This window comes from Anarhichas minor, unplaced genomic scaffold, assembly GCF_050575085.1.
Source record: "Anarhichas minor isolate MPS153535 unplaced genomic scaffold, ASM5057508v1 ptg000030l, whole genome shotgun sequence".
Classification (NCBI taxonomy): domain Eukaryota; kingdom Metazoa; phylum Chordata; class Actinopteri; order Perciformes; family Anarhichadidae; genus Anarhichas; species Anarhichas minor.
The window spans coordinates 7,968,867-7,986,527 of NW_027466476.1; the positions used below are offsets into that span (position 1 = coordinate 7,968,867).

The 17,661-nt window shown below is 38.9% G+C and overlaps 1 protein-coding gene across 1 annotated transcript; it reads left to right on the plus strand.

The window, feature by feature from the left end:
* The first annotated feature begins 2,885 nt into the window (after positions 1–2,885).
* ppef2a (protein phosphatase with EF-hand domain 2a) lies at positions 2,886–11,763 on the plus strand. The gene is made up of 15 exons (XM_076104478.1): positions 2,886–3,428; positions 3,528–3,582; positions 3,676–3,851; positions 4,166–4,280; positions 4,635–4,681; positions 5,135–5,301; positions 5,389–5,425; positions 6,401–6,550; positions 6,647–6,979; positions 8,237–8,422; positions 8,501–8,643; positions 9,421–9,527; positions 10,537–10,703; positions 10,848–10,935; positions 11,450–11,763. The coding sequence occupies exons 1-15, from the start codon at positions 3,360–3,362 to the stop codon at positions 11,701–11,703; spliced, it is 2,094 nt and encodes a 697-aa protein (XP_075960593.1). The 5' UTR covers positions 2,886–3,359; the 3' UTR covers positions 11,704–11,763.
* Positions 11,764–17,661: the final 5,898 nt, after the last annotated feature.

A 17,661-nucleotide genomic window follows, 5' to 3' on the forward strand; every position in this document is an offset into this window, starting at 1 on the left:
GCGTTTTATGTATTTTAAAAACGGATTTAAAATTGTTTTGATGACACGCAGGATGCGATTATGTGACCCTTTCAAGTAAACGTTGAAGTGACTGAATAACTGTGTCACAAAAAGTATATTTTAATGTGAAATTAGCACCCAGTCAATGTATGCTAGTTAACTAATTAGCCATCAAGTAATAACTGACAACTGATTCCGTACATTCATTAGAAATACATCAACCTTTCTGGTTTACAGCGTCTGAAATGGAATAAAATAGTTTGCTTGCTTTTTCCTGTTTCATCTATTTTCGTCTTTGTCTCTTTTCAGACTAAATTAAGATATGAAGACCAAACTTATTATTTAAAAGTATATAAGACAGTTACAATATCACCATTACAGCCACCCCAATACAATTACATCAAAACACATGACATAAAGAAATAGAACTATTGACTGTAAAACATAAAAAAGGCATGTAACTCTAGCTGTTACACTTTAAACATGTATGTAACTAAATACGTATGTTGTTGCTCTATATGAGTATTGTGAATCTATTCATGTATTGACAACTAATTAGCAAAAATCACAGTTCTGTCTCTCGATTTCTACCAATATACGCATTCAAATTGCCCGCCAAGTACTTCCTGGAAGTATCAGAAGTCTATGTGAGTCCATTGACCATCAAGCATTTTGAATCTCTCTTTATACGGCTCTGCTTATCTGCATGTTTCAGGTATACATGTGTGTGCATGGGACTCTAAGCAAAAGTAAAGTGGAGTTACTTTTTGGGATTGATTATCCCTTTGTTATTCGTTTTGTATTGAGGAAAACAAAAAAGAAACACAAGTAGGTTAAAGATAATACTGAAATACATGATGTAGGGCAGTGCAACTCGTTTTTAGGGAGGCGTTGTGCTTTTCTTCCAGCCTGCCATGAACAGACCTCTAAAATCCGACCATTTCAACACTCGCTGCTGCAAATGAAACATGGAGGTGTCCTCATTGGGTTCATCATTAGGTAAGATGTCAACACAAACACACCTGACCACACACGCTTACAAATTACTGTAATCAAAAACCTATGTTTCCATTTGCACTTCCTATAAAAAACCAGCCGAGTCGCATCAAGTCATTAGCTCAAGTAATCCACTTGTGGCTCGGTGCCTTGACTCTGCGATCACACCGAGGGACTAAAGACTAAACCAGCTTCAGCACAGACCGAGGGAGCTTCACACATGGGGCCTCTGTGGTGACCGTCCTTCTTCCACCTACGGTACGATGACCAGTCTGACTGACGTCCTGCAGTTCTTGATCTGATCCTGGTGGACCGGTGGATGATGAAACAGAACAAATGGCTGATTAAATACTCATTGAAACTGAGAGCCAAACAACTAGGCAGCTGGTGACTGGATAGGGGAGGTGACCACGTAAGTAAAATGTTGATTTAAAGATCTCATAGAAGAGGAACCTTTTCAGATTTCTACAGCAGTAAGATGAATTCACTAAATCCCAAAACAAGCAGATAAAGACAGAAAATCATATCAGACTCAGTTTTCTAATCTTTACTATATTTTAGTACACTAAAAGGTTTGCGTTGTACAGTTATGTCTTGTCATAAGAAAGATGAGATTTTGATCACCACTTTGACCTGATGCTAAATATGTGATGAAAGCCACCCATCTGTTCCTTTAAGTAGGTCAAAGCCAGCAATAAACTTACGTTCAAACACAATTCAATGCAATATGTCATGTTCAGATTTAAACGATCAATCTTTTATTGGGTTTTGTAAATTGTAAACAATAATTTAGGCATCATTTGTTTACCTGAAACAACAGATGGATATTTTATGATTTAATTCGTCCATTTCATTAAAAAATAACTTAAATGAATAAGATATTTCCTGCCTTCTCAGTTTCATAGATTGCTTAGTGTAAGCCTTCCAAGAATTTAGACAAAAACAGTCCTGTGCTGCAGGATTGAGGCCAATCACAGAGATGAGGAGCGAACCAGCAGATAACGAGATTAAAAGGTCAAAACGTCCTCCAGCTTCAGCTGACAAGCCACGCTCAACTTTCCGCTCTCCGTGGATGAATGGGTTTCTCAGAGGCCAAGACTGCATCAGAGTTACTTTAAGATGTGTGTGGGGTGTCTGAAAATGTTCATGTATAATCACATTTGTGACGCCAAAAAGTAATGTATCCCTTTCAGAGAGCAGTAATGGATTCATTGCGTTGTCATTAATGCAGTTAAATTCATGCGCGTACGTTAAATCTAGTAACTTTTATCTGATGTGCTTGTTTGGTGCTGTGAACAGGAACAGTCATGGGATGTGGCGTCTCAAAGTCCGACCAGTTCCACAAAAGCTCCGGTAAAGGTAACCATGGTCCTTCAAACATTGACGGATACTACTTAGAAACCTTCTCAGATGTTTGTGTTGTATTAATGCGTCTGCATTTCTTTTCTTTCTGCTCCGCTGCATGCAGCCGTCATAAGTAAGCCACACCCGTCTTACCTTGTGTGTTGTGTCGTTGGTGTTTGCCAGATGTTGAATGTGTGTTCAAACCACACATCTGGGTCGGAGCACGTGGAGGAAAAATCAAATGTCCAACTTAAGATGGTATAGATATTTTATCACTGCCGCATTTGGGAAAGAGAAACATCTTGCAATGTCTAAAAGGTTTACAGAAACAGAGTGTTTGTGTAAACTTACTTGGAAAAAGAAGTATGAAAAACAGAAGTGTATGTCAAGAAGAGTGTAGTAAGTGGATCCCAATGCATGACAATGGGGGGGGGGGGGGGGGGGGGGACTCTGGGAGCTGGGAAGGAGCTGATTGGCTGGGAGGAATGCTGGGAGCAGGGAAGTGTGTAGATGGTTAGAGGAGGGAAAGGCAGGACGGGAACAGAGGAGGAAATACACAGCACAGAAAACGACTCTATAGTCTGGACACAGTGACAGACTGTAACAATCGATGTTTCCAAAACTGGTCAATTCTCAAGTTGCTGACATTTTTATGAACACACAATATTTGTTCTTTTTGTGATGGAGGGTAAATCAAATTGTTGTGTAGTGTACTTTCAGTAAAATCATACTGATGTTGTCAATAACTGAGATAAACTAATACACCAGTATATTAGGCAAATACTCAAAAAACGGCAGGAAAAAGCTTACAGTCATTAGGGCGTTAATGTTAAGAATGAATTCCTTGTTTTGTCAGTTATGATATGTGACAGTGTCTTTATCTCAATGTAGGAATATCACAGTTAATCTTCATCTCTGCAGCATTTGCTATTGTCTGATCACCTGTTGCCTCTGTTTCAGCTATAAGATCTGCCGTCCTGATTCAGCGATGGTACCGTCAGTACATCGCCCGCACAGAGATGAGACGGAGATACACCTGGCACATCTTCCAGTCCATCGAATACTCCGGAGAACAGGCTCAGATAAAGGTGAGAAACCACCACGAGAGGATCCAGAGTGGGTTCTGCACGTTTGCTTTAAAGTAATAATAAGAATAACATCAACTTTCACGCCTCCTCCCCGTGCAGCTTTATAACTTCCTCGGCTACCTCATGGACAATTTCACACCTGCAAGCAATGAACGTAAGATTTTTACATTTCAACTGACAAACTACATCGCTCAAGAACTTCCTGAATCTCCAGGTGTGAGCTGTCGTCTTGTCCTTTCCTTTGCAGGGAATTTGATCTCGCACATCTTCAGGGAGAACGAGGTCTGTCGGGACGCAGAGTGGGAGACGTACTTCTGCTACAAGAACATCGAGGTGCCAGAGATCTACTCGGGCCCTCACCTCACCTTCCCTCTGACGGCGGAGCAGGCGGTCGGGCTGGTGGAGGCCTTCAGGAACAAGAAAGTAGGTGCACACCGCGGCCAGCCATGTTTTGAGCTTAAGAAGGAGTCTCCGTTGTCTCCTCAACAAGGATTGGCAATTTATATTTTTCAAATTTCCGACATTTTCTTTCCGTATTTTGTCTTTGAGTATATTAAAAAACAATCTTTGAATAAAACGCATCATTAGTTTATTGTTGTTTTCATTCAAGTTACGTGCAAGAAATAAGGACAAAAAGCACATAGGCCTGTGCATGAATCACAAAATCCCAGCAGTTATAGCATGACTACCACTCATGTGTCTGAAGCCGTCTTGCTGATAAGTTTCTCTCCCAGCAGCAGCTGCACTCGCGCTACGTCCTCCAGCTGCTGCTCGAGACGTGGAAACAGCTCCGGATGTTGCCGAATATCAACCGCATCTCCACCTGCCACAGCAAAGAAATCACTATTTGTGGTGAGAGAAAGAATTCGTTGATTCAATCGATCTGATCATTTTAGCAAAATGACAGAAGTTTTCTGGTTCCATCATCTAAGTTGTGAATATTTGCTATTTTAAAAAAAAAGTTTTATCTCCTGTTATTTTAAACTGAATCTTTGGGGGGTTTAGATAAAACAAGACACTTAAATGTCAAATTGTGCTCTGGTAGATTGTTATTCATCTTTAATTTATAAACCAATGTTTTTTAAACATTTACAAAATATCTGATATTTTATAGTCCAAACTAAAAATAATTTTCTGACAGAAGTGTAGACAGTTTGTTTCTGTTTGTTGTTATTAATTCATTTACACACATCTTCTTCATTACAGGTGATTTGCACGGACAACTGGATGACCTGCTGCTGATTTTCTACAAGGTCTAGATTTCATCTTCTAAAATCTTAAAATTTGTTTTCTTCAAGCTTATGAGCTATAATTATTCATTTTAAAGAGGCGTCTATATATAGACATTTTTAATGGAATTGTTTAAATGCTCTGATTTTATTATTTTAATCAAAATACTCTCCTCCTGTACTTGGCCATGAAGTGAATCAGTGGTGCTGCAACTGAATACATTAATTGTTGGGGAAATTTCACATCATTTAAAATTTTAAAAACAGCAATTTCTTACATTTGAGAAGTTAAAATCAGGGACATTCTTTAATGCTGAAACAACTTTAACAATTAACCAATTAGCACGATTGTTGCTGAAAATTAAGTAAATCTACTCATCAATCAATCAACTTCTTGTTTCCCTCCTAAACTCTCACTTGTTTACATTGAGACTACAGAAGAAGCCTTTAACACGACTTTACTTGTTTACATTACAGAATGACATGCCGTCCTTGGAGAAGCCATATCTGTTCAACGGAGACTTCGTAGACCGAGGCAAAGACTCCATCGAGATCCTCATCATCCTGTTTTCATTCCTGCTCGTCTATCCGAGTGAAGTCTACCTCAACAGAGGAAACCACGAGGACCATATAATCAACCTGAGGTAGAACTAAATCTAACTGAAAGGACAGTGAAGCTAAAAAAAAGGTACATTTCTAACCGTTATCTTGCATTTCTCTGACTGATGTAGGTACGGCTTCACAAAGGAGGTGTTGACTAAATACAAGGTGGGTTCATATCACCGTACAAACCTCAATACGCTCCTTTTCTTTGTGTTTACAGCCCGGTGTTAACTCCTCATCCCTGCTTATCAAACTAAGGAGCACAGCCTGAATGTGCCCTAATCCCTTCTATCTTTGGAGCCTAAACATTCCCAGTAAAGCTTGATATAGCCCATATACCCTCCCAGTATTATACTGGTCCCTATTGCTAACAGCTAAGAGGATTTGAGGTCATTAAATCAGATGACTGATCTGATTCTGTTGGCTTCTGATTAGTCAGGGAGGTCGAGGGGCTGCGAAGATGTTTCAGATTTACTGTCCTTTGTTTAGATGGAAGGAAGTTTGAATTCCTGTGACACTATCAGCAATAATTTGATCGAAATTTTGGTTTATAAACATTCTTAAGGCATCGAACTCTCCATCTGAAACAATATCTTTACACTTGATCCCCAAGCTGCAACAACCCGTCAAATAAAGACAACTACACCTCCAAAAATGAGACAAAACTAATAGAAAATACTGGACAATGCAAATTAAGTGATTATTATCAACAAAAGAAGTTCCAATTTCAATTTGTCCCATAGGGCAAACATGAGAAAATGGCTCAATCTGGTGTAAAATAATAAACACTACAATTTTGAGGCCAGAGCTCTGGATTGAAAGTCTGATAGAATAGATGTTAAACTTCCAAAATAGAATAGAAAACTAACACCCTTGCTAAAATGTATGAGGTATGCATTTACACAGCCATAAATATCCCTCGTGAGGCACAAGGTTTTTTAAATGAATTAATCAACAAATAATTTATCACCCAAAGAAAAGAATAGCACAAATGCATACCAGAAAGAGTACAAACTTAAATACAGCCTATAAAATACACTGTGGCTCACTGCTCTTTACATGTTGACGACAAACTTCCATAAAACTGAGGTTAACAGAAGAAGAGGAGGATGAAGAAAGTGGTTTCCTGTTTGTCCTCAGATGCACGGCAAACGGATCCTGAAGCTGCTGCAGAAGATTTTCAGCTGGCTGCCGTTAGCCACGGTGATCGACCAGAAGGTGCTGGTACTCCACGGCGGGATCTCCGACACCACAGACCTTGGTGTCCTCGCCAGAGTGGACAGACACAATGTGAGCTGTCAAACGTGGACGCGTTCATTTCAGTTTTTCAACAGTTATTTTCAAAGTCCCTGACATCTCTGCTCTTCTCTGTTTCTTTTCAAACAGTATGTTTCAGCGCTGAGGCCTCCAAAGAAGAGATACCAGAGCACAGCGAGGATGTCCGTTGACTCGGATATAGACGAGGGCGTCTGGTCCCCCAACAAGGTGTTCCAGCGTCAGAACTCCCTCGCGTCTCTCAAACCGATTAATCGCGACAGCTTCATGAACCGCTCGCTGCAAGACTTCTCCGACCGGCTCAAAGTGAACGAGGTGGACGAGGTGGAGATCTCCAGAAGGAGACAGTCCATTTTCAACCCGGCAATCAGCAGACTAGAAAATGAGACGACTTCGTCCTCCGAGTCTGTCAACAGTCAGACTGTGATTGAAGAGTGGAAACAGGTGATGAATGGGTAGTGAGCCGAGGTGTTTGCTCACGTACTTATTCTATTCTTTTTGATTTGTTTACTAAAAACCCAACTGATCCACATTGTCTTTGTTTTAACTTTTGTTTTTCTCAGTGGTGCTGCTCTTTGCATTTATCCTAACATCAACAGTGCACATGATACATCTTATTTGAAAAAAGTGCTTTAAAGCTTCTGTACTGTGACACATTCCCTAGTGAGACGGAATATTTGAGCGGTCACAAGAGGGATTTAAATGAAATCCTATGTATTTGATTGGGCTGTAGCGCGATGCTGAGTGGCAGATTCATTAATAGGATGATGTCATATGATTGGTTAAAATTGGCTGGTACTATTTTATGTAAGCACACTTCATATTTTGTTTTACAGGAAGTAAAGATAACTGGATTTTGATATAAAAATACATAGCAATAGATTTTTTAAGTCATAAATGTTTGCATATATTGTTAAATAGTTGCATACAATATGACTGACGATGTGATCTAAAAGGGTTAAAAGGGCAGTTTTTATTTCATCTCGACTTTAAAAGGTGGTAAAATGAGATCGCTATTAAAACAAAGCAGAGCTACAAGAAAGATAAACAAATATAAATACTAGGCATTGTCAACTTTCATTGGTATTTAAAAGCAATCTTTGATTCTATATCGTGTGCAAGTAATTTAGATAAACCCATTTCATACACTTACACTGTAAAAATACATTTAAGTACAGCACATGTGAGATACTTATTTAGTGACTTGTGGCTTTTGTGTCTCCGCTCTGAGTGACAGTCGGATGAACAACACTCAACCTGCTGTGTATTGTTGCCAGCGTGGGCTTTAACATGCTGTAATCCGCCGCGTCATTAATCCCGCTACCGTCACCGTTTTAAGTATACAGGCTGTAGACGTCCATGGTCTCTTTTGACTCTGGTCCATTCAACTCAGGGAAATATCTGAATTGTAAAGTGATGCTCTCCGGTGTTAGTACACATATTATATAAAATATAAAATGTTAAAAGGCTTTAATTGTAGCACTTTAAGTTAGTAATTCAGAAATATTTTAAGTAGCTGTTCTGGAGCTTTTAATCACATGATCTTCCTCAGCAGACAGGTTTGAGTACTTTTAAGGACATTGACTAAAAGTCCTTAAAAGTACTTAAGAGATCAATCAGGTTCATTTTAATTGTGTGCGCTCAAAAATCCAAAGATTTAAAGTCGAATCTATCCCTCCTGTCTTTCTCGTATGTCTACAGATCCTGGACCTGCTGTGGAGCGACCCGATGAACCAGGACGGCTGCGTGCCCAACGAGGTGCGCGGCGGAGGCTGCTACTGGGGCCCCGACGTCACCGAGGACTTCCTGAACAGACACAACCTGCAACTCATCATCCGCTCCCACGAGTGTAAACAGGAAGGTTACGAGTTCTGCCACAACCGTAAGGTGAGCTCAGACACTGACGGCCCACAGACGCTCTGCTGTTTTCACTGTAACATTAAGGCTTTCTTTCATCTCACCTAGGTCCTCACTCTGTTCTCCGCCTCCAATTACTACGATGTGGGAAGCAACAGGGGGGCCTACGTGAAGTTGGGTCCAGACCTTGTGCCTTATTTGATTCAATACCAGGCCAGCAGCATGATCAGAGAGCTCACCGTGAGACAAAGGTACAGAACAGCTACCAGAAGATATTCATCTCAAGAAATGTGACTCATTCTACTGGGGCTGCAACGAGTTCATCGTTCACGATTTATCAATTCATTGTCTATGTCAGAAAACAGTGACAAATCCCTGTTATACTTCCCCAGAGCTGAAGGCAACATCTCAAATTGTTTTGTCCAACAAACAGTTCAAAATGCTACATATTTGCAATGTTCAATTATACAAAATATTTACAAAGAAATGAGCAAATCTTTGCATGTGAGAGACTGGACATTTTGGTAAATATGCTCATTTGCTTTTTTACCAAGTCATTTAAGAAGATTGATGGCTAATGTTTGTCCGGTATGAAGCTACAGCTAGCGGCTTAGCTTAGCTAAATATTGGAAACAGCTGCCATGGCTCTGTACAAAGGTAACCCAATTAACCTACAAGCAGCATTAAATGTCATTACTTTATCAACGCTTTATATCTTGTTTGTTTACCTGTCTTGTTTACCTTTGGACCTTTGCTTACCTTTGGACCTTTGTTTACCTTTGTGCTAAGCTTAACTAAACATTTGCCGGGTGTGGCTTCATAGATTAACGTATACAGACTTGTGAGTGGTATTGATCTTTTCATGTGACTCTTGGCAAAAACAGTTAAGAAGGACACGACAACATGAGATTAAATTCCCAAACACAATGTCTAACAGCAAAGCACCATTTTTGTCTTTTTAGATTGTGTAAAGTAACACTGTTGTGGCTTTAATTCTGTTCATTGTCTTTTTGTTATCTTGTCTGCAGTGTCGGGCGAACCGAGCGCTCAGCCCTCAAAGTCCTGCGGGAGCAGGTGTTTGCGCACAAATCTGACCTCATCTGTGCCTTCAAAAAGGTCGACAGCAGCAACACAGGTGTGTAGTGGGACTATCAGGAACCAGTTCAGGATCAGGTGTTTCTTTATTCTTTATTCTTTATCTCCTGTGTACTTCCCCTTGTAGTTCTCAAAGGAAGGGAGAAATGTGAGCTCCCAACTTTTAATCCCTATTCAGATAAAGAAAACGTGGGAAAACCAAACGTCCATCCAGGAACAACAACAGTTTCACAGAAACTGTTGTTGTTCAGGGTTTTACTTTAGTTTCACCAACACCCTTGTTCCTCAAGTACATACAAAAGTAAATAAGAAAGTATGTAATTTTCATGTCATTCAGCTCCTCACGTTTAGTTCTTTTACAACAGATTTACTTATATTGTTGCTTTTGAAACTCAAGGGTCACTTAACAAATCAACTCTGAAAAAACTATTCTTTTACATGCTTTAAATTTCCTTTTGGACCTTACAACATGTGTTTTCAACTGCATCTCCAACAGCAGATAGAGTTGCTTGTCTATGTGATGTCTGTAATGAAAGGGGGAAGTCTTGAAGTTAAAATGTTCGTCAAACAAAAAAAGTTTTGATGCTTTCTTGGTGTAGTCAGTGTATTTTTTTAATCATAGAAAAGATAAAGAATCAAACATGTTCCTCTTCTCACAGAGTGAAGGTTAATTTATTAAAAAAGACGATCTGATGCTTTGGATCAGAGTCTTTAAGGTTGATTCTGTTATCGACATTTAAGATTTTAAAAATCTTATAATGATATCCGACATTATATAAAAGAAACATTTTGATAAGCATCCCTTCAATTTGGTTACAGTTGAAAAATAAACCTGTCAGAACCTTTTACAAACAATGTAGAAGAGACAGTTTCTAAATGACCTCAAAGATATCTTTTGTGTTTCTGTGCTGAAATCTGGTTTTATTCATTAGATGACATATGTGCCAATACTAATATATATATATATATAGGCCGATAGTATTGATTTATTCTTTGGATGCTTTTGGAATTGATTGTTTTTTGACGGGTGTCATGTCCACCTCCTTCAGGTCTTCTGTGTCTGAACGACTGGGCCTCTGCAGTGGAGAGCGTGATGCACCTCGGTCTTCCCTGGAGGATGCTGCGCTGTCAGCTGGTCCCCGGCAAGACCAATGGCGGCATGATCGACTACCAGGAGTGGTTCAATGAGCTCGCCATCAAAGGAGCCAACGCGGATGTGAGTTACCTTGCTGCAGATACACGGTGGTCACAGAACTTATATCGTCTGATTTAAGGATATTGTATAGACATACATTTTTGCTGAATCGGACACACTAATCTAAACACACCTAAATACTGTTTGAATACTGTTTTCTTGCAGCACATTGACCAGAGTCTGCTTGAGACTTTGTATCGTCACCGCTCCACCTTGGAGACCATCTTCAGAATCGTAGACGTCGACAACTCAGGTAAAACAATGAATCAATCACTGAAACTAGTTGCATGTATATTCATGTTTACGGTAGACATCTATACACACACTGACTTCAGCATATTTTGTTGTTCTCCACCTTAAACTGTCACTCTACCTTGTGTTTTCTACAATTTTGTTCATACACTGAGGGGAAAGAATGTGTTGGTGAACACATTGATGAAATCAGTGTAGTGATAATCCGATGAGAGACAATTTGCTTCAGTGGAGGTGTAAAGTGTGTCAGGGCTCTGTGAAGTGTTTGTCGTGTCCAGATAGAGACGTATACAGAGCTCAGCCTCTGTTAATCTGTAGCATGCACACAGGCCACATGAGGTTACGTCCATCCCGGTTAAAACAAGGATTAACCCACTGATATACTGGCCTCCCCTTCCCCCACATCTAACCACACACACGTTTCCCTCACTAAGCATCAGCCTGTTTGAAAACTCTCTAATCTCTTCTTTTCTAACGTCATCTTTAAACTTAAACCATCCTCCTCCTCCACACAGGCTTCATCACCATCGAGGATTTTCGGCAGACCTGGAAGCTGCTGGGCGCCTACTTAAAGATGGAGATCACCGACGACACCATCTCCGACCTTGTCGTCACCATCGACCGCAACCAGGACGGCAGCATCGACATCGAAGAGTTCATGGAGGCCTTCCGACTCACGGACAAGAAGAGCCGGCTGGAGCGAGGACGCAGCATGTTCATGGGGACGGCCACAGACCTCACCAAGCTGGAGGGAGACCCCAACATTTGAGCCGAGAGACGGAGAGACTGAAAACAGAGAGTGACCTCAGCTCAGACTCCTCGCCAGGCAGCGGAGGGGAGGGGAGGGAGGGGAGATGAAGCCATGCAAGCTGCTTCAATGACGTACTTTGAGACGTAGGATGCTGCTGAGCAACAGCCGTGTAGATCACATGGGATTAGAGAGGATAGAGTTCAGGGTATTTGAAAGCAAATGTTCGTTTTACATTCTGATGCAGTTTCATCCAATGACAAAGTGTGAGTGAAACACAACTCTATTTTGTCTCTGTTATTAAGTTAGAGTCGTTAAAACTGTTGCAAAGGCAAAATCCACAAAGACAGAAACAAGAAAGCATTATATTTAGGCTACATTGTTATTATTATTATTATTATTATTATTATTATTATTAGTGTTGATCAATCGATTTGTATTACATCAAAACCCTTTTATATGAATAGGTTCAGTACAGAGAAAAAGAGAGAGAGACATAATACATATTCAAGTAATACTGCAACAATATCCAAAAGCCAGTTGTTAATTGCTGAGGTTGATTATTTTCATAATCAATTAATCTGCCAATTATTTTCATAAATAAATAAATGTATCGCTTTGTCAAAGTAACATCAGGCAATTTCCGAGATCCAAAGGTGATGTCATGAAATGTCTTGCTTTGTCCGACCAGAAAACCAAAACCTAAAAATATTCAATTTACTACAATGTAAAGACAACAATAAAAGAGCAAATGTTCACATTTGACAAACTTAAACAAGAGAATGTTTGGATTTTTTACTTGAAAAATGACTCAAACACTTAATCTACAATTAACTTATTAATTTACTTATACAAAATAGTTGGAAATATATATAATTATTCAAATAATTGTCAAAAAACTGTTGGAAAATTGTGAAAATGCCAACAAAAGGGCGTTTCTCAGATGCCTCTTCAAATGACTTGTTTTGTTAAACCAAAAATCCAAAACGCAACCATATTCAGTGTATAAAACAAATAACGCTCAAATCCTCCCATTTTGATAACAGGAAGCAGTGAATGTACCATTCCTCCTACAAAAAATAACTATAATTTTCCATGGATTCACTAATTGATTAATCTACTAATTCTTTCAATGTGCAGGTGTTGCACTTTTCATTAATGCTAATTAACAGCAGCCTTGCATCTGCATGTGATGTGCACTCCTCTTAAAGACTTTATAGATACCAGAGGCTGAGCATAAATGAAATTATACGATAAAACAGGCAATAATTGTGCAGCTCTTTATTTACATTTATTAAATACAACTTGCTGGTGCCTTCGCAGTAGAAGTGTTTTAACCTCTAGAGATGAAGTTAAGTCTGCACTGATGATGTTCTGTATCAGTGCCAACTGCCAACGCTTTACTGGGGTCCCTCCTCGTCTCGTGGGATTCGACCCTCAACTTGACCAGAACTGAGAACTCATGCTTTTATTTATTTGACCTTTAGGATGCATGTCTACCTCCAAATTAAAAAAATCAATCCCATATTTTGAGAAATATGTTTCTTCGCTTTCTTGCCGAGAGTTATGTCTGTTCAACATGTCACTCGAGCCAGGAGACGGCTAGCTTAGCATAACGACTGGAAGCTGGGGGAAACAGCTAGCCCGGCTCTGTCTGAAGGAAACAAAATCCGACAACTGGCACCTCTAAAGCTCACTGGTTGACATTTTGTTTTACTGTGTTTAATCTGTACAAAAACTAATTGCACAGGTGGTGGTGACAGATTTCTTTTCACTTTGGACAGAGCCAGGCTGTAGCATTATATTCAACCTGGTATCAATCTTTTTATCCAAGTATAGTCAAGAACGCAAATAATAACCAAAATGTTAAAACTATTTCTTCAAGATATGGAGACATGATGTTTTAGTTTGTTTTCTTTGTTAACTTTTCCGTTTCCATTGTTAGACAAAGTTCCTGTATTGTTTAATATTAATATAACTCAATCAAAAAGGGATGAGGAAGTCAGTGTGCATATGTGTAAAGGTTTGTTGTAAATGTTATTGTATGCGTTTGTTTGTTTTTGCAATGCTGACCATGTAAAACTTTTACTGTAAATAAATCTCAGTCAAATTTGTAGCATTCATTTGTGTGCGTGTCTTTGTTTGAGGAGATGTTTATGAATTACAATGTAAAGAGTCATAACTGATCTAAAAGTGGTATATTAGAGAAAATGTAACTTAGTGATTTAATTCTTTAAAGTTGCTGGTACCTGCTGTCAGTAGGTAATGCTTTATTTTACAGGTCTACAGTTTCTTCGGAAGTTTTCTGGAAATACATCTATGTAATTTAATATAGCTAATATAACGTAGTGATTTGAACATTAAAAATAATTAGTTGTTAGCTACAGGCATTCATGTGCTTTTAATGTTTTGTTTGGTTTTTTTAAACACACAATAATATACTCTAGGGATGTAATTTGATGTAGAGATAATTTATCAACTAATCAATATAAATCGAACCAGCTCTACAATAAAACACATTAACAATATTACAGATTAAAAGTTAAAACTGAGCCAATTGTCTATTTTACAGAGAATATATATTTTCTTAAACGTGATAGTTGAGCAACATTTAAATGAATGTCCCTCAAAATGAAGGCCACAAACTGAAATACACAAATGCTTGAACATGTTTAAGTACATTTTAATCACCTGATATTATCATAAACAGCCTCATGCACATTTTCAGTGGATTCTTTTTGGATTTGAATATCTCAGCTCACATCACATTATTAATATTATCCTCCCCGGACAGTCAAAGTAGTTTTCTGGAACATCAGCAGGGGGCGCAGCAGACCATTTAGTACAACTTGTTAACCAGGAGACCAGTTTATCTGAATTGATACTGATTGATAGAATAAGTACACGCTGTACTTTAAAACAGAACAACTATCCACAAAAACTGGCTAAGAGTATTACTTGTTATAAATGAATACAAAAGAGCAAACAGGGTTATCTGAGAGATTCCTGAAGGCACCAAATACATCACGAATTTCAGCTGCAGCAACATGTAATAGAAATTCTTTGGGTTTTAACAGCATTATCTCCCCGTAGGCCTCTGTGGTCGGGACATAGTTTTCCTTTCAAATGATAATCTTTCAAGTGGGTGGATATTAAAACATGCCCGGAGTTGCCTGCAGTTTAAAAAGGGTTAGACATTTGCACACACCATCGACGCTTAGCTACCCGGAGAGGAGAGTTTGTCCTATACTTCAGGCAGCTCCTGGGTCAGCAGGTCATCTGAGCTCAGACTGTCAACACATATGTATGCATGTTTATGAAAGCAATAGTTCGACATTTTTGTTATTAGATTTATTCACTTCCTTGTCAAGAATTAGCTAACTTACATGAGAAGATTGATACCGTTCACTTGTAATTTACAGTAAATAAATTAAAATGTTACAGCCGGCAGCCGGCTAGCTTATCTAGTTCCGCTTAAAGCTGGAAACAGGGACCCTGTTACCGTCCAAAAGTAACAAAGTCCAGCGAACTTTACCTCTAAAGCTCGCTCATTAACACATTATATCTTGTTTATCTTATATATCTTTGTTTAAGTGCAAAAAAACAACTTAATTTTGACCAAACTAGTGTTAGCATATAGCTCAAGATGTCCCACTCATAACCCTCACTGTAAAATGTGAAAGTTGTAGAAATTCTTAAACTGCATAAAACAGGACTTTCCTTCCTTCTACTGCTTTGCCCATCTAGCTACCACCACCACCAATAAAGAGACTCACATGTTGGTGACAAGTGAGACAATGGAGGAGGCAGTTAGACCTCTTTTTCCAGTGTGTTTGAGGAGGGGGGGATCTATTGTTGACTGTCAGCAGGTGGTCTTATAGTTGTAAAGCTGTTGGAGCGTTGCCTTCATGGAGAAATTTGAACGAAAGATTCTCAATCAACTGTAGCGTCTAAAAGCACTCGCTGTGATAGATTAGGCCTCTGCTGAAGGCCTAACTGCACTTTTAAGTAACATTAAAGTGCTCCACAGGTCTGAAAAGGAGTAATTAGATAGATAGATAGATAGATAGATAGATAGACAGATAGATATGTACTTTATTCATCCCCAGGGGGAAATTTGTATGTTACAGCAGCAAGACACACCAAGAAGCAAAGTAACAGAGTAACCAAAAATATTAAGTATTAAAAAATGCGAAAGAGTGAAAAAAGACTAAAATTAAAACACACAGAGGGGAGCTGCTGCATCAGGCTGCCGCTGGCACGGCGCCATCTTTATAATTAGTCTGTGACTGTTAGTATTTATATTATATTAAATTGTGGAGCTCCATGTGTTGGTATGAGGTTTTGTCAGTTTTGAGGGTTTATACCATTTGTCTTCACCATTTGAACCCTAATATAATATCATTTTCTTATAAATGTCTCCTCAGTTAACATCAAAAGTACATTATATGACCTTCTTCAGCTCCAATTGCCAGTTTATTTTTATATGTCACACGTGTGTTTGTGGGCTTCAAGCAATTATTTGTAAATTATTCCTAAGAAATATACCTACTGAACTCTGTGTCTACTGTATTTTGGCTATAATTTAACCCAAATAACTCAGGAAATACTTATGATTAACAAATTTCTTGATCAGCAAAACAAAGTCGTTACCACATGACAGTGCCTTACATAAAGTCTACAACTATTTATGTCAAGTCGACCGGCCTGCAGGGGTGAAGCTTCAAAGTTGAAATGGTCATCTGTTCCCCTGGTTTGACACCATCACAAATAATTATTTTATTTTTTTAATTAAGACTCAACACTTACTCGCTCCACCGTTTTTCCGGTTTATATATAAATAGAATGTATTATTGGGATTTCGTACTGCATTGTGTATAAAAAGTGGAACAATATTTATTTCGACCACAAACTGTTCTTTTCACATATATCTAAAATGTTCAATGTTATCTTTTATTGTCTTTTGGGTTCCTAGCAGCTTAACAATGAGTAAAGTTGACAAAATGCTGAGTCAGACTCATAGCTGAGTTTAATCTGCAAAGAAAAGATACTATTCATGTGGGATGAGGACAGTTCAAAATATGCTAAAGACAAAAATGAACCTAGACTCCAGAGGGTACAAGAAAGCACTTCACTTCAATCAGCAGAGAAGAGTCGCAGTGAAGCGTCAGCCAGCAAGAGCGTCGACTCCACTGAAGGTCGATCCGGTCCCAAAAGCAGTAAATACTGTTCACCTAATGGAAAGACTGAAGGAGAGAGTGCATGTGATGCCCGCAGACCCTGAAACGATAATATCAAGGGCAGCAAATGATTCGAGTTCTCAAAAGAGTTCAGAACGTAACTTCCCCCGAGGCCACAAGTTTGAATACAGCTGCAGCTACACGATTAACAGTGTGTATCTGTTGCAGCTTGAGATGCGTGACACAAACGTTCTCCCTAAGAACCTGCCTGAGCTTGAGTCAAACCTGTGAAGGGTTTGAAAAGAGTGGGAAGAGTCACAAAGATATCTCGTTACTGCGCATAAGAGAAGGGTTTTCACCTGAATGTGTTGCATGTTTATGCATAAAAGTGAGTCTAGAAAAAGTCCTTGCTCTCTAATCTCTGTGTGCTTGTCCAGTTATTCAAGGGAAAAAGAAATAAACGTTATCAAACAACTTTGGCCTGAATGTTTATAAAGGGAATTTCTTCCATAAAAAACATGTCAAGATTGCATTTAATTAGACTTAAAAAAAGCAAAAACATGCAGAAAATGCAAGTCACAGTGACTTGTTATTTATGGAAGGAAGAAAATTACATGAAAATCTGGATTTTATATGCAACTGATTAACTAAATGTGACATTTAAGCACTTGTGAATACATAACATTGAATTTTAAAGCAGTGGATCCACATTTTGGGAAGATATGCTCATTTGTTTACCGTCAGAGTCAGTCACCACTCATGTTTGTACAGTGGTGTAGCTATCGAGAGCAGCTGGTTG

Coding starts and splice junctions, on each gene's coding strand:
- ppef2a (XM_076104478.1), top strand. CDS start 3,360: ATGAGACGGAGATACACCTGGCACATCTTCCAGTCCATCGAATACTCC. Junction 5,426..6,400: donor AGGTGTTGACTAAATACAAG/GTGGGTTCATAT, acceptor GTTTGTCCTCAG/ATGCACGGCAAACGGATCCT. Junction 10,704..10,847: donor TCAAAGGAGCCAACGCGGAT/GTGAGTTACCTT, acceptor GTTTTCTTGCAG/CACATTGACCAGAGTCTGCT.